This window comes from Epargyreus clarus, unplaced genomic scaffold (genome assembly GCF_041222505.1).
Source record: "Epargyreus clarus isolate Ecla_fem2 unplaced genomic scaffold, WU_Ecla_fem_2.2 ptg000019l, whole genome shotgun sequence".
In the NCBI taxonomy this organism is placed as follows: Eukaryota; Metazoa; Arthropoda; class Insecta; order Lepidoptera; family Hesperiidae; genus Epargyreus; species Epargyreus clarus.
In genome coordinates, this window is record NW_027332227.1 from 15,349,588 (window position 1) to 15,375,663 (window position 26,076).

At 34.1% G+C, this 26,076-nt stretch overlaps 1 protein-coding gene across 1 annotated transcript in view; it reads right to left on the reverse strand.

Annotated features, from left to right (window-relative positions):
* Positions 1-26,076, reverse strand: part of Amph (amphiphysin) — a 53,380-nt gene that overhangs the window by 10,991 nt on the left and 16,313 nt on the right. Inside the window, exon 2 of the mRNA XM_073084023.1 lies at positions 608-743. Within this exon, the coding sequence (XP_072940124.1) occupies positions 608-743 (136 nt within the window). The remainder of the gene's footprint in view (positions 1-607; positions 744-26,076) is intronic.

Below are 26,076 nucleotides of genomic sequence, written 5' to 3' on the forward strand. Positions count from 1 at the left end.
AACGTTGACATAATGACTCCTCTACTTACTAGCTAATGCCAAGATTCGCTGCCCTGGATACATAAAAAAAAACGAAAACACAAACATTCAGACTAACAATAGGAATCTACATTCATCTTTTACCTATTGCATCATCCTGGCAGGGTATCCTCTCTGATTGTCATATGGGTATGATGACAACTTCGTCAAGAAGTCGTCAAAGAAAAAGAACCAAAATGGGCTTCCATAATGTTCTTGGTCCTTCTCTATTGATATGTAAATATTCATACGGATCATCACAGACAAACTCTTGATTATATCTAATAACTATTGTACTGCCTGTCACCGTACATAATGTTTGTCAGCATCATAACGAGTGGCCGTCTTAAGCAATTTACTTAACAAGTGCACAATTATCTGTTTATCGCGTCACGTCCACTGGTGCTAACAGTATTTCTATTTATATTTTGTATCGTAATGTTCTATGATGTAAAGCATACTGATCCATTTTATCATCTTATTATTTATCAAGGTTCACTGCATAGACCATCAAGGACATTGACTTCTTTTCCCCAAAATATTACTATATAAGGATATTGAGATATACTCATATTTCTGGTTACATTACCTCGTATACATCTTATGTAATTGTTGAACTCCTTTTGCAGCCTGGTGGCCTGCTGGTGTTGTCGGTTGAAGTTCTGCAGATGCTCCTCGAATATGTCGTCGAGCGTGCGGTCCACCTTCCCGAGGTTTTGGAGTATCTGGAAATGAGAGAAAACATTTGTTATTTTATTTACCTTTATTGAAAGCAATATATTTCTTTTCATATAAGAATCAGAAGGTCTTAAGAAAATGTCCATCTCAAACAATAATTTCGACATATTTTCATGAATCCTGTGATGCTCCTGTGCATTGTTCTGTATAAATTATACCTAGAAAATGAGTCATACATATGAGTCAACTGTATTGATAACGATGATTGTCATATTTGTGTAAGAAATATGCTATTTTATAGATTTATATCATTTCATCATCACTGTTATCTATCTTCTATTGTTTTGACTGTATGATGGGTCTGTTATAATGGATACATATGACTTTGCATTGCAATAATCAATATATAGTTTAAAAAAATTTCCAGACAAACGTAGGTGATAGGGTAATCAGAACAATATGATCAATCAGTATTAATCTTATTACCCTATCTCTCGAAAATATTAGAAGCAAATATAAGACTCTCATGTCATCACATATAGACGAAGTGGTTCCCATTCATCGATTGCAGCGTAGAGTATGGGACTTGAAATTTTAATGGCTCTTGACAATAACACAGTTGCTTAATCTATTCTGTCTATTTCAAGGGCATTAACGCCCTTCACTGCAATCACTGAACAGCTAAATCTATTCAGGAATGTGCTCAGAGGAATCTGCATTTTAAGCGTACACATTGATTGTATCAAACGCCTTCACCGCGTGCTTATGTTAATTGGTTACGAAATTCTATTGCAAAGGCCGTTGGTGTTTTTGTTGTAGCTAGAAGAAAGTTTTGAATGTTTCGCTACATCCTATTTTGTTTCTGGATGTAAAATAATTTGCAGAAGAATGTATTACATGTTATCTACTATGTAAGTCTTTGATATAAAATCGTATTTTATCTGAGTTTGCCTGCATGGGTTAATCTTAAAAATAGTTAAATAAATATTACAATTGTAATAAAATTTCATACGTAGATGACTACGGGTACTAAAAACAGTACACACTAAAGTATATCACGACAGTAATTCACGCGAAAATTCGTCGTTAGTACAAACATTGGCAACCCTGTTAGAGTATCATTATCACATGTGTGCGTTGCGAAAGTGGGACTACTGAAACAGGAGACTGTTGTCACACCTACTTAGCTGCACGGTTAGCGCTCGGACATGCTTGCGACCAGTTTGCGCCACTAATGTCTTAATACAGTGGACTGATTAGTTTGTTTCGACAAATATGGTCAGGTACAGTGCTCCACAAATTTTCCCTGGGCTGAACATACTGCAAAATCTTCGATTTGGATTTATCAGATAGCAAAAATATTGTTCATAGTAATGCTAACGGAAGATTCATTTTCAGACGATTTCTGTGACAAAGCAGTTATTGCATTTTAGGCAGAAACGAATGTAAGAAAGAAGTAAGGAATAAGTTGAATCGACTAGCCTTATGTTGGTCACTTCGCCATTCAAATCAAACAAAAATAGTTTCAAACAGAAACTAGCAATTCTCTCTCAATCCAGATCGTGACATACGACAAGTGCTAATGTATTCTGAAGCGGGTGAGCCAACAATGAGGCTGCGATTGTCGCGACGCAAGGTCGTAATGACGACCGTTGAGCCTTGTGAAACACCACTTCGCACTGATTAGCTTATCAGTGATAGTGTGGAGTTTAAATTTCGGCCTCCTAGAAATAGGAACGCTTTTAAAGACACATGCATGAGTGTTCCAATAATGTGTTTAAAGTTTTTTAAATCTACCAATAGTTTATTCTGTAAAATACACGAAACAAAAACATAAATTCTACTAATTCTAAGAAAAGAACCATAGGTTAAGTGATTTATGATGATGATGCACTTATATCTAATGAATATAAAAATAGAGATGATGCAAAAGTGTTCCTTTACCGATACCCCTTCAAAATTGCAGCATTAGCAAAACAAATTATGACACGTATCTGTATAAATAATTATTCATTGTAAGATGATCCTTATTAAACTTAACAATTGTTTGCAAAGCGAATAAGGTATAAAAATAATCGCTAACTACCATCAAGTTCACGCGCGACACATGTTTTCTGAGAACGCGCAAATAGTTGAGAATAAAAAGGATGAATGCACCACGCCATGTGGAATATGAGCCTCGATCAGCGATGTTCAACTTTTCCTTGAATGATCCTATAACTTGTTCCGATAAAGATTGTAATCTAAATGATGACATTTTTATATGCCTCTCGCTCGTTGTTACACACCCACCAAAACATTTATCCAAGACGTCACTTTGGATCACATCATTTTGGATTCAGGATTCAGAAGAACAGTGCTAACACCTAGTGATTATTATTTTAACACAGTGTTAAAATAATAATCAACTGCAATATTAAAATAGAGACGTGAAATGGACGTGAATTATACTTTTAGTTACTTAAGAAGAAGAATTGATGTTGTCATGAACATTACATGGAAGAATACTAATCCACGAGACCAACAGTAAAATTTAGTTTCATGCACGAAACATCAACAGTAAATTACGAATTAAACTAATCGTAAAATAAATCCTACTGATAAAATCGACCCGCAGGTTTTAACAGGTTGAGTAGCAAGGACCTAATCCATTGCATAGGATATTTATGCTAATGCGTCGTTGTGTCAACGACCGTCGTCTTTCCGATGGACGCAAACCCGTGTGCGGCGTGTTGTACATAATAATGTTAACTTCTGCTTTTATTGCGTGTTGATGTTTTAACTTCCACTCAACAATTGAACTATTCATCATGAATTATTGTCTGTGTTGAGCATAGTTCTTTTCTTAGACTGAAAATGGATAAGAATCCAGTTTGTTAAGCTGGTCAAGAGCAAATTGGTAGATTACACACAACTTTTACAGGGTGTGTTAACTTACGATGATTTTTTTGACGTTAAAGCATGGGATAAATAAATATTATAGGTGAGCACATAAACTTGAATTAGAAATCAGAAGTGCATGTCTAGACCTCTCAGAATTTGTGCCTCAAATTCCTAAATAAGATATCCTGTAATTCTATGCTATCACTGCTTCGCTTGAATGACTACATCTGTAAACAACCTTCATTAGTATTTTTCCGTGAACTGTGTTCTTAAGACTCGAAAATCAAAAGATGACCTTGAACGACAAATAAATATAACTCTTTTATGGACCTTAATTACAGGTCATTAGAACATCAGCATCATTTTCGGTAACGAGCAGGTACAATGTCGTATCATCGCTATTACGTCCGTTGATGACGTCACATCCGCCACTTCCTTTCGATTTCGATTGTCTTTGACCGAGGCCTCCAATTACACCATTGTCTCTGCGCACGCGTCTAAAATTACAACTTCAAGTTTACTGCTAGTTGCATTCTTATCTCTATGGCACCAGAGGTCACTACTGAGCGCAATAATAACACATTATGCCAGCGATAATGTGTGGTGTAACAGGATTATCGCGTTGGTAATTGGATTTCATGTTATTCTTTTTCATAGAAGTGTGAAAAGTGGAATAAGGCAATACTCCAACTATTTCATTAATCTTTGAAGATGTAACCTTAATCATTTGCCCCAAATGGAAAACATAATCAAAAACTATTGCAAGCAGGATAAACGCCAAAGAAAAGTCCAAATCCTACTTAAAACATACAGAGGATTATGTTGCCGTTTACTGAGATTTCAATTAATTATATCCACTCACTTAATGTAACCATATTAGTCACTTGTGTATAATTGTTAACCTCGACATCATGTAGATTCATAGACGGCAGACATGGTCGCCTAAAGGGATTAGCTTATAGATAATTCAATTTATTGTTGGATGATTGAATTATATCCATGTAATACCTTTATCTGTTTTTACTTGGGGATTTCCAACGTATTCCACCTTGCTTAAGTGCCGTTCATAGGGATACCATTAGTGTTACTCGATAATTGCTTTTTTTAGATTACTCCTAAGCGTTTGATAAGATTTAATGGGAATGTATGTTTTTTGTTGGTGTATTGACTTTCGAGATTTTCGAATGTGTTGTAGCGAGTATGTGAATTAATAATGCTGGCAAATTTTTCTGAATGTCCGATTTCATTATGAAGACCTGCAATAATGGACGATGATGATGGTTTAATGACAAGGCCCACATATAAATTCCTATGACAGTGGTAGGAAATACGCGTAAAAGGTTTTTTAAATATATAATTTGTAATTTTTGTGCGTGTTTTCATAATTTAAGAGAATTAATGCGTTAGTTACACTATTGGTCAACTTGTAAGGATGCTATGTAATTGGGCATACTTTTTAACACAAACTAATCGTTTCTAGCGTGAAAATTGAGTAATTTGATACCAATTTGACGGGAAATTGTGAAAAAGAGAGAAACTGCGAACTAATTTTAGCAACATAACGTTATAGTATGTAAGTAAACGGTTTTTTGTAAGTAAATTAACAATTTATATCATTGTTGCAAGTTAGCTTTGTTGAAATCTTTACGTATGATATGATTCAACAATGTAGAACGTGAAATGAATTCGATACGTAGCAGTGTCATATTTATTTTGATCACAAAGACATATGGACCCTAGTTTTTTATTTATGTATAAACTATAGAACACTTGTATTGTCGAGTTATTTTTAATCTAGTTTAAAGACACCAGCGCGGCTTCTGACGCGGTCTATATTATTATAATTTTAATAATATAGACCGCGTCATCTAAAAAATCTAAGTTCGTGTCTTGTCTAGTAATCTAAGTGCTTTTGTGTAGTCTTTTCGAAAAAAAAAGAACAATCTAGGTTGGGTAAGTTGTTTTCAAATTTGCCACATAAATATATACATACATTAATATTTACGTGGTACACACCAACAACTAACGACAGGTATACAATAGTGCAGAGATTGCCCCCCTACTAAATTATTTGCCATTAATCGCGCCTAAGCAAGTTACTTTTCTACCGTGTTCTAAGCTCTAATCTCCTATCTGTACCAACTTCATAACAATAGCTTCTACTACTTAGTTATTATATTTATCTCAAAATGTTTTAAGCGTACCAACCACAAGTTTTATTTCTGTAACCTACGTTTCAGACACACGTGTAAGAAAACGTAACGTTACCCGAACGTCGTAAATCAATTGTTAAGAGGCCACGTACTAATTACTTACAAAGTATTCATTAATTCGCAACAATTGCAACGCTGTGCAATGGCGTGAAGCGGAAACCTATTCACTCGGTTGATAACATTTTTACTTTATCATTTTTATTACTCTCCTAAAAGGCCTTAGGGCTCCCACAGTGATGGTCACATTTTTTTTCGTATTTTTTGATGTTTTTTTTTTTTTGTTATTTTTATGGTTTTTGGTTTGCTCTAAGTCTAGGTAGTTTGATGCAAATGATGCAGATTTCCAAGTTATAAAAACCATTTAAATTTTGAACCTTACCTTCTAATTAATTATAGTTTCATTGATAATATTTCCATACATTTTATTTTGGACTTTGGTTATCAAAATCTCCATTATTTTACAATAATTCTATTTGTACACCACGAAACATTCGCATCTCCGCTCACATAAAAACCAACAGTTAAAACCAATACTACTTCGAAAGACACACAAACAATCGCAATTTCATCTAAGTAAACAAAGCGGTTGTGGCACGGAAACCTAAAAATACCCGCCACTAAATCCTTAAGCTTCGTCGGTTGGAGAAAGTGTTCGTTCCCAATACAAACACTTGACCACTAACCGGAACTCTTGCGAACTGCAGATACAGATGCACAGAAACGCATATAAATCTTGTTGTAGATAAAGTAGAAGCATTTCGGGTTCAATGAGGTTATCAACCATGGCAGCTAAGTGTCGTATCTAATCTATTAAGTGGAAATTGATTTACCCTGACAAAATAACGATAATGTTCTGCTCGATATGGAATGGAGTTTTAAAGACTCTAAAGTCATTGACAGTGACATTGGATGATAAAGACAATGTTATTATTTAATTATAGCCTGTGCACTATAATTTAATAGACTACTCGTAATAATAATATGAAAAATTATACTAAACATGAGTATCATGTGTCTCATGTGTAAGCCACACGTATACGTGGCTTATACATGAGACACACATCTTACGAAGTACTTTTAGGCAACTTGTATTCATAATGGATCAGGGAATTGTTAAAAGCATAATAATTGTGGTATTAAAGTATTCTAAAATGAAGAGTATGAGGCAAGTCAAATACAAAATCATATTGAAAGCAGTGCGGGATGAAGACTGGCTGATGACAACAATGTAATATGATAACTACTTTAACTCTCATTTACCAATGTAGGCAATGTATTAATGAGTTTCTATAAAAAATATCTATCATCGAATACTAACTTTGAAATTCTAATTGAAACAGAAAAATTATACATAACCTGCTGACCTATTGTGAATAACGTGGGTCATTGATAAACCCTCTTATTGAATGAGGACATTGTAGCGTAGAAACAGGATTATAATTAACCGCACTGTTACATTTTACTGCTATATGGTGATAAACGCAAATTATATTTTAACTTTTAATATTACATATAAAGGTCTTTAAAAATGGTATTGCATTTAAAGCCAAAAACGATTAATCTTAGCAGATGCATAAAGAAGCAAAAGAGATAAAAATTTCAGTGTTCGTTTTGAAGTTAATAATAAAATAACAGAAATATAGTATAAACAGAATAACAAACAGATGTATCAAATGATATAAGTTAAATGATGATAAATGCACGATGCACGTAGCTGGCGCACCCATAGTTCACAGAGTATTGTCTAAAAATAGTCCTCAACTACTCAGCTTTGTTAGATATTTCTTTATGCATGAAAATATTACGAATGCGAACAGTTTAGTTTCTTCATAAAACGTTTTATCCCGTCCTTCAGTTAATTCTGGTTGTTTTAATGAAGAATTCAGCGCTGGTTTCATTGCTGTAGCTAGTTATTTTTAAAATGGAGTTATAGTCAGGCAATTAGTGGAGATTAATCTCGCTTTTAAAGTCTCCTTTATTTATCTGATTTTTCTACATTCAGTTTTAGTTTCATAGTTTTTATTTTAGAATTAATGATTCGAATGAGTGAGGAGTTTATGTAATAAACTAAAGGAACAGTCTCATCAAATATAATATCTCAGTATGCGGTATGCAAATATAGCCTAGGATCTAAAACAATTTGGAGATGCTTGGAACATTTGCAACGAGGCTATGCGAACTGTAATAGTAACTTCCGTGGAACAGACTCGCATTTAGACGAAGTATTCGCTATTCCTGTAATGTGGTGTATTTTGAATAAGAGACTCCAAAGCGTTACCATATAGTTTCTAGGACGTCTGCGATCCCAGGATTTGCACGATTTTCATCCTAACAGATTAGCTGTAAGGATGAAAATGATACCAGAATGGTTTGAATGATTTTGACAAAAGAAACCATTGAACTCATTGTGGTAAGTGATGTTACATAAAGGTATGAATGACCATCACGGAAGAGGCAATGGGTCGTTTAGCGGCTTAACGAATGTATAAAGAGAATCCATTCACACACGGAACGCCCAACCGATTAAGCGTTTAGCACCAGTACGCAATATGAGACCTCAATATAAGGAATGTAGAAGAAATGATATAACGCATTGAAAAAGAAATACGTGTGAAAGAATAAAAATAATTATAAATTACTACAACGAAATAAAATACATGTACAAACATAGAATTTGTAGCTAATTTTTGAGGTAAGTATAACGAAAAATTATTTATTTCATTTGACTTCATGAGTTGAATGAAATAAATAAACTTAAATCAAAAATAGACATGACTAAACTTATCCTATATTGAAGTTACTTAAAAACATTAACATTTTCACACAACACAGCACTAGATATTGCACGATCATATAAAATAATGATCATACAGATACATATACTAAGATGTACTCACTAGTATAAATGAGCAGAGGTACTTTGGTTCTAAATATATGCAGAAGTGAATCGTTACTGCACGTTCAAAGGCGAGTGTGGCTTCATGGTCCAGGGGACGACGTAATTGGCAACACAGAGTTGACAGTTGACGACAATCAAGCAATAAAGCAGAGGAAAAGGAGGAGGAAAACGCCGCTTGTCTTAAGGACAAAACTAATTGATTTGTTTGGATTATATAAGATAAGAACTGAATATTGTAATTGCAAACCATATTTTACAAACACAATATAGAGATATTGAACTCTACGACAAAATGCAGATTCATATTTTCTATTCTAAATGTGCATTATTTGCTCAAGCGCTTGTTCAAACAAAAGTAGTCGATGCGGAAAATAAAACGTTTATTTATTGTTCCATCGATAAATCGTACGTCAAATTCAGACAGGCAAATACAGTATGTAAGAAAAATATACAGTTTTCATTACAAAAAAGCTCCAGAGAGACTATGACATCATCTTCAATAGAACTGAATTTGGTATCGATAGACATATACCGTATGGAAGCTGTAGAAAACGTAGGAGGAAATGGAGAGGATGAATTAGTCAAACAGATATTCATGGTGATTTTATATTATTTAGTTATACAAACAACGAATGAGAACGAATACGGAGCAACAAACGTGACCAACAGTCGGTTAGGTTTCATAACAATGGCAAGATATTTCTAGATCGCAGGATACAAGTGTGCGATGGCAACCGCAAATACGGCCCGCCGGCTGGTTGCGAGACGCGAATGCGATATAGTAATTGGATATCGAACCGGAATTGATATAATACGAAAATAAACAAGATTTAAACGCAAATATAGATAAGGTTAATCTCAAGCGCGTCTCAAGGATTCTGAGAATTCATTTACAATTACCGATTTTGAGTTTTGCCATTCGAATTTAGTATATGTTTATTTTTTATTGAAGCATTTATACCTCTCCGCCATATGGGTTTCATCATCCGTCATCATTATATGCAAATGATAATTAGCTTATTTATGATATTTACATGACTCCAATAAATCACATGTGCATAAATGTGGCTAATCTTATTTTTTTAGAATTAAAATCTTTATCGTGCGATGCCGAAATTCATACCATTAACTATCGTAACATGAGAATAATTGTTTGTAATTACGTATAATGAAGATTTTGATACGATATTTAAGACGTTCATGACTTGGGAACGGTTTTTATCTTAGTTATGAAACCGTTAAAATGTACATTATGAACTACCCATTAGACATGGAAATTATAACCTTATGTATGGAGATTTGGAGAAATAGAAAAATACATATCAGCTGCGTCGAAAGTATAAAATCATCGAGCAATTATAAAAGACCTAAAACAGTAACAAAATTATAAAAGGGAGAATGACCTATAATACTACATCTAGCAAAACAACAGGTGTCAAACATAGAAGAGAAAGTTGTAACAAGGAAACAAGAAAAGAGTCTTAAGAGGCTACTCGTGTATCATCTCATACTGAAGGAGCACACAACAATCCGGTCAACACAATGTCTCTTTCACGGATGCTCAGTCCATTGTTAAGCTGACAATACACACATCCATCAAGTCATTTGAAGGATCTTTGCGATACCATTGTATATGCGGACTATAACTGTACGGACCATGCATATGAGTATTACAATTTACAAGTTTCATGGTCAAAATTCAAATATCGCTTGTTAAGTAAGGCAATAGCACGGATTGCGAAGATAACTTCAGATATTAATTATTATAGGGCGTGTCTGTAGATTTGAATAACACGCAACATTGGAATTTTAGCCTTAAGCTTTCACTGGATTTTTATTTTAAGCGAGCCACTTCGAAATTATAAATAAAAGCAGCTACTTAGCTAATTTGTAAAGAAATAAACGTTTAACTAATTAAATGAGGACACGCCAACATTAACACAGGACAGAATTTCAATTAGAACAAAAAAATAAGAGAGCTACTGGTTGGATAGCACATGTCTAAAGACAAGATTATACTATTGGCAGCATTCCGAGTCGAGCAGATTCCCAACCGATTACGTTTGTACACAGACTGTCGGAGACCTGATGCTCGGATTGAAGATAGAGTACTCGAAGCGCTCGCGGGTAACCCCGTTTATTTAGAGGGTAATTTTGAAACTAATGAACGTAGCAATGTTTAAGGATATTCGTTTGCACTCAAGACGAGTAGGTATGAGCCAAAGAACTCATTCGAATTGGCAACGGTCCCAGTAGTTATAGTTATCTTTTTATATTTAGCGGTTTTGTCTGTCACCAACGATGCATATCCGCTTCGAACAGCTTGGACTAATTTCTATCTTGGAACCAATCGCCAAGTGTTTGTTGGTCGGCTTTTTCAGCACTAGTTTACTAAGCAGATGCAAAGGAATGTTAGAGAGATATAGAACAGTTATTCTTGTGGATAGACGAAGAAAATAAAATTGCAAAATGATTTGTTTTCCCATTTACCAATATTTCCGGAGTTGTTATAGGTTTTTACTTTAAATCAAAATTTTATAGTAACTCTACTTTAAGGTATACATTTTATTATTATATTATTTCATACACTGGACTGTGGAAGTCAGTTGCAAAATGATCTGCAAAAAGGTTTTTTAAACTTACATCGTAACTTTAAGAAAAAATCTCGTGAGGAAGATCTCTGGTTAAACGCGCTAATCATTTATATAAGCGTAATCAATTTAACATTTTCAAGGTAATTTGTTGTGACAAGAAAAGCAATGAACGCACTGCTAACAAATTACGTCATGGCTAAGTTGAAGCAATACAATTATGCACTTGATCGTCATTCGAGATAATATGCTGAACACGCGGAAAACACTAGAGTTGCATATATTATGTTTTGAACATAAAAGCGAGAGCACTTTGCTTTTACGGTAATGTCACTTCTTAGAAAATCGATAGTACTAGGCAAACGTAATAAATGTGAAAAAGCGAAGAGCGGAAAACTTTGTAACAGAATGCACACATCCGCAAATGTACCTGAAATCTGTAGTTTAGTCTATTTTAAAATTTACACAAATTTAGAGTGAACAGGTTGAACAGCTTATTTCGGATTTCACGTTAGCTTTTTCGAACACGAATATAATAACATATTTAAACTTCTTCGGTGTATAAGCTTTCATTACACTTCATTCGCAACAACGTTCAGTTATTATTTCGTTAAATCACTACTGGTGCGAGCAACGTCATATTGCGGCGACGTCATAAGCGAAACGTTAGTTAATATTCGTGAACAGGAAATGCATTTTAGTATTAATGACTCAAATTCGGATTCAAATTCAATCGAAGCCAAGGCACGAAGCCACTTGCAAATGGACGAATGCACGTGAATGTAGCACGGGTCGACCTTGGCGTACGCCATGCATATGTACTGGCGAATGTTAACGTAACACACTTGAACAGTATGAGATAAATTATCAAAGGATGCGAAAAATCAAAGTATACTATATTCATGAAGTTAAATCAGGTTATCGATTCGATCGATCGTTCAAGGTAAGCTTTAAGGAAAAGAAAGCAATCCAGAAAATCTGAGCATGATCATGCTACGAAAGGGTTACGCCCATTATAAATAAAAATAATTTATTTTACCAATTTTTACCTACCGAAATCTAAATTTGACAATTTCTAACTTAACTGTCATTAATAAAAAAAGCTTTCGAATTGTTTCTTAACAAAGATTTAAATTATTTATAGGTAGAAATTGTCAAATGTCATTGTAGTTGATAGGCCGAATATTGGACAGATTTATTATTAATAACGGACGTTAATATATTATCACAATTGAACAGTTACTAATAAGTTAGTTCTTCAATCAATTAAATCAATCAAAAGTAAATTAAAAAAAAAAGAAAATAACCCATAAAATCAATACGACATGGCCATACGACGACATACGACGAAACTAGAAATACTTTCAGCTTAGTTTCTATGATCATATCATTAGAGTAATATTGCGAATTCAAGCTCATGACCAACCACTCACGTGAGCTCAATGAACGTCACAAAGAGGTATAATGTGAATGAAACGAGTAACAAAAAGAACAAAGGTTAAACAAACGTAACACTATACGGGGAGTAAGGACACGGCTCTAAACACAGGCGGCAACACGCATCCCTATAAATGCGCTATTCTGCATCGTTTTACACTGAAATGGTCAGCGAAATACAAATTTGTTTTGTGGAAGGAAACATAAGTTTAAATTATTCAATTTTAAAATAACGGTGTGAAGACCAGCATCACCATACCGGTCTGACACGCAGGGTTCGATCTCCGGCCAGACAGATATCTGAATGATGACATTAGATTTCACGTCAGGATCTGTTAGTGTATTCTAAGTTGTGGATACATGGCATCTAAAAATAAGGTAAAAATGTAATAGCTATAAGCGTAGAAAGATATATTTATTCATTTCATTAGCATGTGGTAGAACCCACGTATGTTAAGGGGAATAATATTTATAGAAGGCATTCTAACTTAGTCTTCAGGAGTAGCAACGCGTCTGTAGACGACGGGGAGCTCCAATCCTACTTGGGGTTCTCCACAAATGGTCATGAACAGTAGTGGACACTTGCGGCATATTCGATCGTTTACTTCGCTTATTTCATAGAAAAATGGAATTATGAAATTGTCACATAAATAAACATTGCGATTACTAGGTAGAGTTTAATAGAGCGAATAAGTAATGATTAAAATGTTTTTATAATTGCAATCATTATAAGATATTCAATATACATAAATGACTCCAGCTTTTTTATAATACAGAATTAGAAAATAAGCACGCAATCCTTCTGGATAACTTGTGACTACTTTTTATGGACATTTGAAGTTAACCCAAGATTGGGTTGTAGACCTATCGGTCTACATTTGTAACTTGTTTGCTAACTCTGTGCACAAGCCTTAAAATGCATCGTTTAAGTATCTTTTCCTTTTTTTATCGTAGGAATATTAAATTGAGTTTAAGTTGTTTCCAGACAGATTCAATTAGGAGGCAGGCATCCCGACGGATGCACGGGTCTATTACGGAGCTACTAGCATTTGCTTCCGAGTTTTTGCGGGTTATTTAATGTCTAGAAAAAATTGTTTACTCTTGAAATGAAGATCTATATGCATTTGGAAAGGAAAAGATCGATCAGAGCTTCGATCTAATTTAAAGTGTTCAGGGATTTATTGCCTCACTAATTGGTTACATGGATACTTTTTATATAATTTAGGAACAGCATATGGGCCTGCAGTTCAACTGATGGTAAGGGACTACTACCACCAATGGACATCAGTAATCAACTCCAGGTAGAATTTGATATTCCTACCCGAGGTCGGCCAAAGATGCGCCGCTACCCCTGAGGACTAAACTGAAACGCCTCGAAAAAATATGTCTCCCATGGGTAAATCTTTTTTTAAACTGAAGTACAAAACAACATGCACTCCACTTGATGCTTACTGTTACGGTATATATTGTCAATCCCGAATCGGATTACAGTCGTATCTGAGTTTTAGAGACGGTCTCTACCTTATCGTACCCTTATAATTAAACCAGATAACAGCAGCACTACACTGCTATTATAAGAAACAGGGACTTCTAGCCAACCCTGATCAGCCCTAGCTAATGTGTTCACACGTTGGAAGCAGTTTGAACTTTACTCCTTCTACATGGATTCGTTTTAAATAGGCGTTCTATACAGTCGCCTGAATATAGATGCGATCAGGACTAAAGGGCAGTGTGTTAAGGCTAACAATGGAGCGTGACAAACCGTTGAATTACGTTGAGTTATTTTTATTTTTAAAGGTACTCGCTCGATAAAACAGATCGAGAATAAGATAAAATGAAAATTAACCAACAATACCATATAGAAGGAATGATCCCTAGAATTAGCCGCGTAGTGTGTTAAATGACACACAAGGTGGAAAACGGGGAACTCCAATCCCAAATTTGAGTTTCTAGTCAAAAATCAAATCGGATTAGTATGGCGATTACACCATCCCGCGAATCTCAAAAGCAACCAACTAACTCGTTAAATTAATTGGTTTAACAGCAGTAGAACTGTCAGAATAGCAACAAGAAACAGAACAGTGGCGGGTCGTTGCGAACAAGGCATATCTCCAGTTGCCAGCGAGGTGGCCGAAACAGAACGACATGCTTGCCCAATACAAAATGTATCGTTTCCTAATTATGCCGACGCACGCAACCAATCAATTTCATAGTTGCAACCACCGGCGGCAACAGGTTACGAGACACTCCTACATTTTCACAACATAAACAATACGATGTCAAAAGTTTTCTATTTATTACATTTCGTCTTTGGGATATTTAGGAAGGTTTATTATACAGAAAGTGTGTATATGGCGTCTATTGGGCGGACAAACGAGTATAACGTTACGAAAATGTGTTGTGGGTGGGCCATTACGATCATAAACGTCCGATTTATCCTCAAAAACTAAAAAGGAAAAATATGATTTCCGTCTAAAATACACAATACTAATACCAATATTATTCTAACGTAAAAATTACTGATATTTCAGCTATTTTTATCCTAAGCAAACTCACCGCCTGGAAACCATAAATGTACATAATATTTTTCATATTTTATACAAGTGTGGATTACAAATTCTTACTTCATAATTTAATAATTCAAATACAAAAGATGAAAATAAAACAATTGATAATATGACCACATAATCACATAAACAAAATTGCAATGATGAATTAATTGGTATTATTAAGGTTGTAAGTTACAACAACTATTAAAGGAAATGCAAACGAGACAAGATATTATTCAACGAGGTCAACGACCACATAAGTGTTATCAATAACAATATAAGCGCACAGACATGTAACGGTCGTATAAAATGTAAATGATATTACAATTAATTAATTAGATGACCAAGTAAGTCTTGTTTTTAATGAAATGAGAAAATGTCATGCATGTCGTCAATGGTTTAAAGTTCATTTTTATTAACTCGTATGTCGTATGTCTGAAATATTGAAAAAACATGGACGTATAATATAATAAAGACGTAATGAATACAAGAATAATTTTAACTTACATTGTCACTTATTAAAAAAAGAAATCTTAAGTAAGTCGACCAATTAATTATTTGCATAGAAATAAATGTAAAGCTATAAGAATTTGGATAAACATATTCTCTTATCCCAGGATAAGAGATCACAAAACAAAAAGCTTCCTCGTCGAAAACGAAACACATGGTACGTGTGAAAAAAATCGAAAACAATAGATTTATCGGACGTGTGATAATTAGTGAAAACATCTTCTAGCACAATGAACGACCGTAAACTTGACACGGCATAGAATCAGCGTATACATAATTAATTAATCATTCTACTTTAAATGAGATGAGTAGCGTTGACCAGTATTCAGATTACAATCATGTTTGTTGGTGATAATTAATTTATAAGGAGTATAAGAACTTCCAAGATTTAAATAACGTTTAAGCTTTAAAGGATTTTGTTTTAAGACCAATTAAAGCTTCTGATTTAAAAGAAATAACGTGTTGACTCTTCCGATGACAAATAATATTGCAAAAGAAAAATTCGAAGCTAGATAGAGCCACAATTCTTGCAAAGATATTTGAAAATTAGGTAGGTACATAAAATTGCAATTGTGTGGAACCAAGATGCGACCAGCTAAAATAGAAAGCATCGGACGGAAGACACTAAGATGTGTGTCGCACTCAGGCGCAGGTGGATCTGAGGGGAGGGAAAGCCGCGTGTGAAAGAGACGGATAACGACCGGAACAAAATTTACGCACCAAAGAAAGGGACGGAACGCAACACCCAGTTAAACAACTTTAGCGAATAGAAAAATCTTGTATACGAAGAAACTAGAAAGATATATGACCCGATTGATTAAGAACTTGATACTATTGATGTTTTCACGCGATGGACACAAAACGAAGCAATTGATGTTTTTCGAAAAAATGATAATAAAATTACAAATATTTTCGTTTTTGGTATTGATGCAATATATTGTAAACAAGGTCGAGTTAGTAGAATAAATTTATAATTGAAATAATTTCTATCCACATCGTCAAGTTTGTAAAAAAGGATTGTTACGAAATGTTAACAAAAAATTACTGACTCTATTTTCCCTGCTTATTAAACACAATATAATATTGGTTTACGAAAAATTGTTTTATCAGCTGTAAGTACACATTGCTTTATTTGGTTGTAAACAAAACATACATGAAGGATGTTCAAATTGTACTGCGCTTGACTAAATCACTGCGTGCAAAAAGCTTGATAGGATTCTCAATTATTCAATCAGTGTTGAATATCTTAATGTTTAAACCAATTCCGTTGATTACTTTAGCACCATGCGCATAGGACCAAGTACCGAGTTTCCCGAGGTTTCGTCATAGGCCTCGTCACGTTTTTGCCTCCATGACATTTGGCGCATACCGGGCCAGAGGCAACGGAGACGCCTCGCACAAACGTTTGGACGTTCACTCGCCGCATTCTTGTACAAGATAATTCCTTCTCTGTTACGAAAAACTTTAGTGCCACCGTGGAATCGATGGTAGTGAGGTTTTTCTATCATTCATTCTGTTATGTTCGAAAACATAACATATGGATTTATTTAACAGTCCCATGTCATAAGTCAGTCAGGTGCCGTTAACATTAAAGTTATCGTGTGAATCAGCAGAAAGCATTTTGATAAACATTCTGATTAGAAAAGAGATAATAATAAATTTGAATGTATAATCACAGATCATTAGTAAAAATACTATAATAAATGTGGAGATGTTCCAGAAATAAAATGCATAAACGCGTAGCTCTTGTGTCTTGACCTCATTTCTTTTTTAGAACGTGAGCAACGTCGCCGAATTTTCATATATCAAATGAAAGTATACGTAAAACAATATAAAGTTTTAAATGTGTGAGAAGATTTCACACGTTATTTAGTTGAATAGCCCAACCAAATTACATCAAAGAATTAGTTTTAATACTTGCATTTTTAGAAGTGCGTTAATTAGGAAAAGTTTATTTTGTGAAAATTCTAATTTACACAGATGACTAGTAAACTGATATAGAAAACCTTTTGGACGATGTAAAGGAAAAGTAATCTAAAGTTATTTTCGTTGCTGATGATGATAATTAAAGATTAACGCGATCAGGTGTGAGATTTAAATAATTGAACTACCGATAGCCTGAATATTCAAACGGCGTGGCGACCTTGTTTTCATTTTCGTTCAGGCGTCGCGAGCGTCGTGGGTCGTTTTGCTCATTGGACGGTGCCGATAACTGACATAATATGCTATAAATATAATGTAAATAGTCCATTATTACACGCTAAAAACCATGACTAATGTCTAATCTCATATGGATCACTACTAGTCATTTTCTATTTGATTTTACTTGACCGAATCATACACAAACAAGCTAACGCACGTAGTTTTACGATCCATTTAGAAAATCCACCACCGCCACACCTATTTCTGCCTCATAGCAGCAGTGTAGAGCGCTGCTGTGTTCTGGTTTGAAGGGTGGTAAGGGGTCTCCCTTGTTAGTCCCCCAAAAGTATGTCTATACTTTTCCGAGGCGTTCCAGCTTAGTCCTCAGGGGTAGCGGCGCACCTGTGGCCGACTCCAGGTAATCCATATAATCCTATCTGAGGTTGATTAAAGATGTCCATGGGCGGCAATAGTCACTTACCATCAGGTGGACTGCGTGCTCGTCTGCTACTCTCATATTAAAAGAAAAAAAACAAGCGTTATTTCTGATCATTAATTTATAAAGAAATATTAAAGAAATACAGTGAACAAGTCGGCCACAAAGTCATAAAATTTGGTTGTAGTATGTATGACATATAACATCTAGTTACCGGTTGTCGATCATAAAATCTGTGCAGTTCATACAAAATGTTTACCCAGTCGAATCTGACAAATCTAAATTCGTAACACAGTAGTTAACCTACTATTCATAATTTATACAATAGTTTCATGCTCACAAACGTTAAACTAGGTGGACGCAATATATTTCAGATGGTACCTTTTCCTCTGTAGAAGAAACAACATAGTATATGAAACAAATTTATCTTCAGTGCGAAACTAAAATCAAAACCATCCTACCTAGAAATTCAAACATTAAAATATTGAGGCCACAGATTTATTCATTTTATGATTAATAAAGCAAAGAAACAATTAAGAGACTATAAAAATACATTGCTGGCGTAAAATTTAAAACGATCAAACGTTGTACGACGTATCGGATTCCTGTGGACCAATCAGGTAGAATGCATTGGAAAGCAATACACTCGTACATAGATGTACATACATTGAGGTAGACTTGTTTGGTCGGATAGACAAACCGATGTATTGACTTTTAACATGAACAGGTTCTGTGGCACTTTTTGTAGATTTCTCACAACAATCTGACGACAACGAATCGCGCGCTATCTGTGAAAATATATTAAAATTTCGAATAGGTTTATCATAGCTATGTATGAGTTGTCACTAAAACTTGACATAACCACAATGAGTTTCGATGCCAAAACCGTAATCAAACAACACCAAATAAAGTAACGTCGAATAATAATGACGTTGCTTTAGCGCCAAAATGATATGGAGTTGACGCAAGCTGTATTTGATACCGTCCAAATTATGCGTGGTATGAATATTACAAAATGTAATTGGAACTCGAATCGAATAAACAATAAGACTTCATGAATTTAGGATTACGAGCTATCGAGGTCATTAAAAAGTCGTCAGACTTGAGTGACAGATGCCAAACCGCCGTTCGCAAGCAATCGGATACTGTATCCAGCTTACTAGACGGGAATAGTCACATCCCTGGCCTGGCGGCCGTCCATACCTATAACCGCTCGAAAACGGACCAACACTCTCGAACCTTTCGGCCGTTTTCAATCTTATTCGAGCGTATTTAGGTCGATTTACGTCCGTACGTTCGCAAAGATAGATCGGATCGTTAAGCGGCGGACGGATATAAGCTGCGTCTGCGCCGGCCCTTACGTAATTTTCAGTTGACGATGAACCCAATACGTCACTGCAACGCTTCCGGATGACGGATGCCTCATTCCGAACGGACCTATTATCATAAATCAAAGAATGCTATCAAAGGTTGCAAGGTTAGCGCGACCTTGGAAAATAATGGTGTTTGAAATACGGCAGTTTAATGGAACGCAGCAAAAACTTATGAACTTTGGCTCGTACTTTCACTTGTACTTTCGCCGTTTTGAGTGTCTAACACGCATGAGTGTAAATGAAGTCTGTTCATGTTATCAGAACTTCAGATGATTTTATTACTTCAGAGGTTAAAATCAGTTCTGATTCGCTTTTTGCTGACCTTGTGCTGGTTTCACAAATTTAGTTGTTAACAAATCATAGTAATGTTATCGTCGTTAATAAGAAGCTTGGATATTAACGATATCACATTTTTATAACGTTACATTAAAGTAATAAGTGACTCATTTGATACTACAGTTTAAAAACAGATGCGGGTAGGTGAAGTGGGGACGACACCTTGGCGGCGCTCGAATTAACAGAGAGCGACATTCTGGTCGGAGACTTCAGCAAGAGCAGTCGAATAACGGAGATACTTGTGTAGTTATAATACTTCTAATCACTAGTGTGAACTTACTTACGTATAATGGTTATATCGTTACTCTGTACCGTTTATGTGACTATATTATTACATGACTTCAAGACCTACAAGATGAGTTTGATTTCATCAGAAGTGTACAAGAACCAGCTCACAATCATGGACGGCGATTCGTAAGTACGAACATACTTGACACAGGAATAAAAACCGTGAGTTAAAACATTATTATGTCATATGTGAATTCATCTTGGTAGAATAAGTAAAAATGGGGGTAGATAAATGTCGTTGATGTAAGGGAAAACTCATTTGAATTAAGAAAATGGATAGATTGAGACTAGTAATTCAATGAAATGTTAATACCCTCTGAAAATGATATACTTAAATTTTGTGAACAAACTTTACTCTTATCAAATTACTTGTTAACATTGTAAACTGAGGTGTTTACTTCAAAATAAGTGCATTTTCTGTGAAGAAGTGTCTAAAAGTAATTTTGCAAGGCAGTTCTTGTGGTAAATCTGTCCATTTGGTTAAATTCTGTGGTGTAAAAAGTAAATCCTAATTGTTCTAAAGTTACACCTACTTTGAAATATATAGAAATACACGTACTTATGAAAATATTTTAAGGATCTTTAATCTTAAATGTCAGGCTTTATAGATATGGGAACCTAATGGTTGTTAATATAGGCTAATGTACGCCAGAAATTGCATACAGGTTAGATTTGAATTTATTTTTGATAACTTTTAATGTTTCAAACGGGGTTTACGTATATGCGTTTGTTTTTATTGTATGGAAGGGACTATGCGGTAGCAACAAACGCAGTTACAGAGTACAGTATACCTACTTGATATAAGTGACACGTTTATTAAGTTGCAAAATTTTGATTATTCATAATTGTACAGAAATGTATAATATCTACGTGGTACATATTTAACTGCCTGCAAAAAAGTATCACGACCACGGTATTGAGTGGCTGAGTGTACCCAGGAGGGAAATGGTAAATGAGTTTAAGGTTTATTGTTTTTTTTTTTTTGGATATTAATTGACTATATTTAAAAATAAACTTGCATTCACATCTACATTGTTCACATTTTCATTTTATAAATCAATGAAAGTTTCCTTTTGATTTCATATACTTGATACGTAATTGTTATGAAAGAAGCATACGTACGTTGCCAAATTTAGATTTCCATCAATTCTAGGCGAATTCACGCAGTACTGTGTACTACTGTGTTTTGACTCCCATAAAGTATAAATGCACATTAGTTAATGATCTATAAGAAAACTGAGAAACTTATGCGCAGCGGTCTTTGGAATATTATATATAAAAATATCTCTCTTATCTCCCATTCTACTTCAGACTGACTCACTTATACATAATATTAAATGTCTGTTTTAAATTTAGTATGCAACGTTTCGTTTTGTATTAATATTTCTTTACATCTCGTAATTTTAAATCTTTAAATTTCAATTTGAATTTGACACATTACACGTCCTTTTGGTTTGAAAATTGGGCACTATCAAATACTGGTAAATGAAGTTTGTACCTTAAACGTTGAGACGCTTAGACTATCGATATTATTAATTATGTGAGCCATTTACGAAATGATAAACGGGATCCACTTTGTATGGGATTGAGAATAAATTATTTTAAGTAAAATAATAATAATAATAATAATAAATTGATGCTTTTATAACTTGAGCTTAGTTCTATTTACAAGTTACAGCAATTAAGTTATTATACGTATTAAGTGAGAAACGGTCACTGAAGCCTACATAAATTTAGATAGTCTCTTGTATACCATATTTAAAATGAGTCTTGCCTGCGACTTTGTTCATGTGGAGTCAGAATATAATTTGAATTGCATTTTTAAAACGAGTCTTGCCTGCGACTTTGTTCATGTGGATTCAAAATATAATTTGAATTGCATTTTTAAAACGAGTCTTGCCTGCGACTTTGTTCATGTGGATTCAAAATATAATTTGAATTATACAATGCCCTCTGTCAAGATCACGGAGTACGTAAGTAATTTGGAATTGTCCATTACCTGGTCATGTAATGTTTTTTTAAAAAAAATGTATACTTTTGACATCGACTTCGTAGTTTTGGTTTTAATGCATTTTCAAATATACAAACCGACAGACAATTTTTCTTTTTCAAATATATTCGATGTAAACACGTGAAGATTTCATTCTTATTATATGTATATCATAGCCAAATGAATAATAATGTAATCAAATAAAAGCATAGGTACATTTCGATGGGATTTTCTTATACAATAATTTACTTTTCATATAAATTTCATACGGTTCACAATTGCGTCATGTCTAGGTTTTCTCTATAGAAACATCGAGCATCTCCTTGAGAGTGTTGGTTGTAAATGATACATATTATATTAATATAATCTATATAGATATTACGCACTAATATAATTTTTATTACAAACTATATAAAAGTCAGGTGAAGCCGAGGCGTTTGAAATATATATAATAAATATGAATTGTTCGGTAATAAGGTGTATCATAAGATAGTTTGACTAACTGTTTGTTTGGCTGGCTGGTATAAAATCATGATCAACTTTAATAGACCTTTTTCAGGTCATAGAAATTTTAGGTTGTGATTGATAAGGAGCCACATGTTATGTAAAACAGTTATAGTTTTAAATCTGACGATCGTGATGAGACAAAATTAGAATCGGACAAGATTATTAAAATCATGTCATGTCATAGGTATTTCAAAATTTTTAAATAAATCTGACCGTTCAAAGTAGGTAAAAATCGAATTCAAATATTCCGTTACATACATACAGGTCAAGTTAAGAAAAGCGTGGCAAAAATAAAAGCGTGTTAAAAAAAAATCTTTTATCAGTTGTAGACACAAATAAGTATAGTTAAATAATGGCCGGTTTCTGAAGTCATTTTTCTTGGTAGGTAGTTTACGAGTGTGTATTCAATAACACTATCCGTTTGATAACTACCTACGGAAAAAAAAAAAAAAAAAAATCCGCTTCCGAGGAACTCAATGTAAGACAAGGTCTGTTTAAACTCCGTTTAGATTAACGGACCATTTTAATGTGTTTATTCTTTCCATAACATTATTTGATTTTTTTTTAAAAACGACGTTTGCGTAAAGTCTAGCAAATCTTCCTTAGTATAATGCATAACTTTTACAGTAAAATAGCCCAAACTATAACTTCCTTATGGGAATCTTAATTTAAAACTTTTGGTGAAATAAAAAAAAAAAAAAAAAAAAAGTTAAGTAGTTAAGCCATACACAATTGACAAGTATGTCGCTGACGTGAACGCATGGGTCCTTTGCTTTGTTAATTAAATTTTGAAATTCATGTAATAGTATGTATTATTATAACTGAATATAAATTCAATTTAATGTAATGAAATTTCTTTCTGACTTTCAAAAGTGGGTTATGTGGCCCTACTTTGAAAGAAATAATTTGAATTTGTGATAAATAACGTAAAAAAATTGGGTTCATACAACTTATACGTGTTATATTGTGTGAAATTCATGGTTAGTTTACCATTATTTAGTCTTTAACTTTGATATCATTCATTTCAAATATTCACGATATATTATTATTTTGATACTGCTTCATCAGTTGATAAAAGACGTACATTGGAAAGGCAACTATTTGTATAAAATAACATTGTAATAATTAAAAGAAGTACTAAGTAGTAATAAAATAATTTTATAATAGTATTTTGAGTCGCACAGATTCATTTAGTGGCCAACTATAGATCTATCTATCTATCAGTATAACAGTTATTGAACAGGTTGTTGAGCATTCCGAAATGGACTAATAAGATAAACGTCGTTATTCTGATGCGTAACTTTATCGAATCAATAGTTGTTGGAGATTTAACTATTGGACTTAGAATCCAGACATAAGTAAAGTGGGCAGCTAGATGTTGTCATTACTGTAGGTGTAGGAAATTTTTTTTAGTTTGATTTTTATTTATCTGTAGTTAAGATGGATTAGTGCAGATGCCTCGAGCAGTGTAATGTTCGCGGGTGTCTCTTGGTGATGCATATGGTTGGGTGTATGTATGTATGTATGTTGGGTGGATGTATTACATTGAGTGAATATTGCATTTTTAGAGTAAATTTGAGTTGAGCACTGGCCGAATGTTATCGTAAACAAGGTATAAAAACTGCGGTGATACATGACTAGAGTGATCCTATATGAACATCACCTAGTTTAAACCGTGTGTTTTATTATTTAACAATGGTCTAATGCATTCGCTTCAATACCTGTCGCGCATATGACATTTATGTAAAGAGTCCTTATGAACTATGCCTGCAACAGAAATCCGTGGTGAACACTGTTGGGGCAGATTTATAACCTAGGTAATACACAACTAGTGTGATTCTATATGAACATCACCTAGTTTAAGCCTTGGTTCGGATCAACAGTTCGGGCTTTTTACATGCGAGTCGGTATTGCAAGAAAATGCGTAGAGTTTAAGCCATGTTTTTGATAAACAGTTCGGGCCTCTTACGTGCGAGTCGGTATTACAAGAAAATGTGTAACTCTTCTGGACTTAGGCATTAAACAACTGGTTTTCTTTTGCAGCTCTTGCATCAGACCATACACGATCGAGGACGAACGTGTGAGCAGGACGGCCGAATGTTATCGTCGTTAATAAGAAGCTTGGATATTAACGATATCACATTTTTATAACGTTACATTAAAGTAATAAGTGACTCATTTGATACTACAGTTTAAAAACAGATGCGGGTAGGTGAAGTGGGGACGACACCTTGGCGGCGCTCGAATTAACAGAGAGCGACATTCTGGTCGGAGACTTCAGCAAGAGCAGTCGAATAACGGAGATACTTGTGTAGTTATAATACTTCTAATCACTAGTGTGAACTTACTTACGTATAATGGTTATATCGTTACTCTGTACCGTTTATGTGACTATATTATTACATGACTTCAAGACCTACAAGATGAGTTTGATTTCAGTAATATTGTAATACATGTCAGAGAAAATCTTGAAAACTGCTTAACCGTTGGTTTAGTTTGGTTATTTCAGTTCTGCAATGACCTCTCGTGGTATATACGAATTAAAATACATTAAAGTAAAATAACGCTTTCAATGCAATTGAAAGGATTTGTGGGTACGGTGTAGCAGTTAAATGCATGAGAAACATTAATTGTAAAAGCTTAGTCGAACGAACAACAAACATAAATTGCAAAAGCGCAGTTACAGTAATATTTAAACTTGCTAGGAGTCTTTGTGACTGCGGAGTACCGACACTTTTCATTAAAATAAGAAAACTGAACCGGCGTCCGGAGTTAAATAACAGTTATTAATTAATAAATAATATTACCTTACTTTTTATTACATCCATGTACCAATTGTAAGGACTATAAAGTGAATTGCATTTCTAAACTAACAACATTTTTCTAGAAGTTAACTAAACATGTATTTTTTACTGAAAATTGTCTTCACATCAACAGACTCCGGATATTTTAGCGATAAAACTGGCTCGGGAGATAAATGACAGCATTCAGTTAGGCAAGCAGAAGGTATAATTTATTTATAATAAAAACACATAAGATATATTTGGACAGGCACCGCTGTGGTGGCAAAATTCATGTGAAATTTATTTCTACAGCTTCAGCTGGAAATAAATATTATTCAGTCGGTTCTGAATATTAATGATATCATTTAGAATTGTACAGTCATTTAGAATATTAAAAAATGATTAACTGGAATGGAAACATTATGGTAATTTATTATTTATTG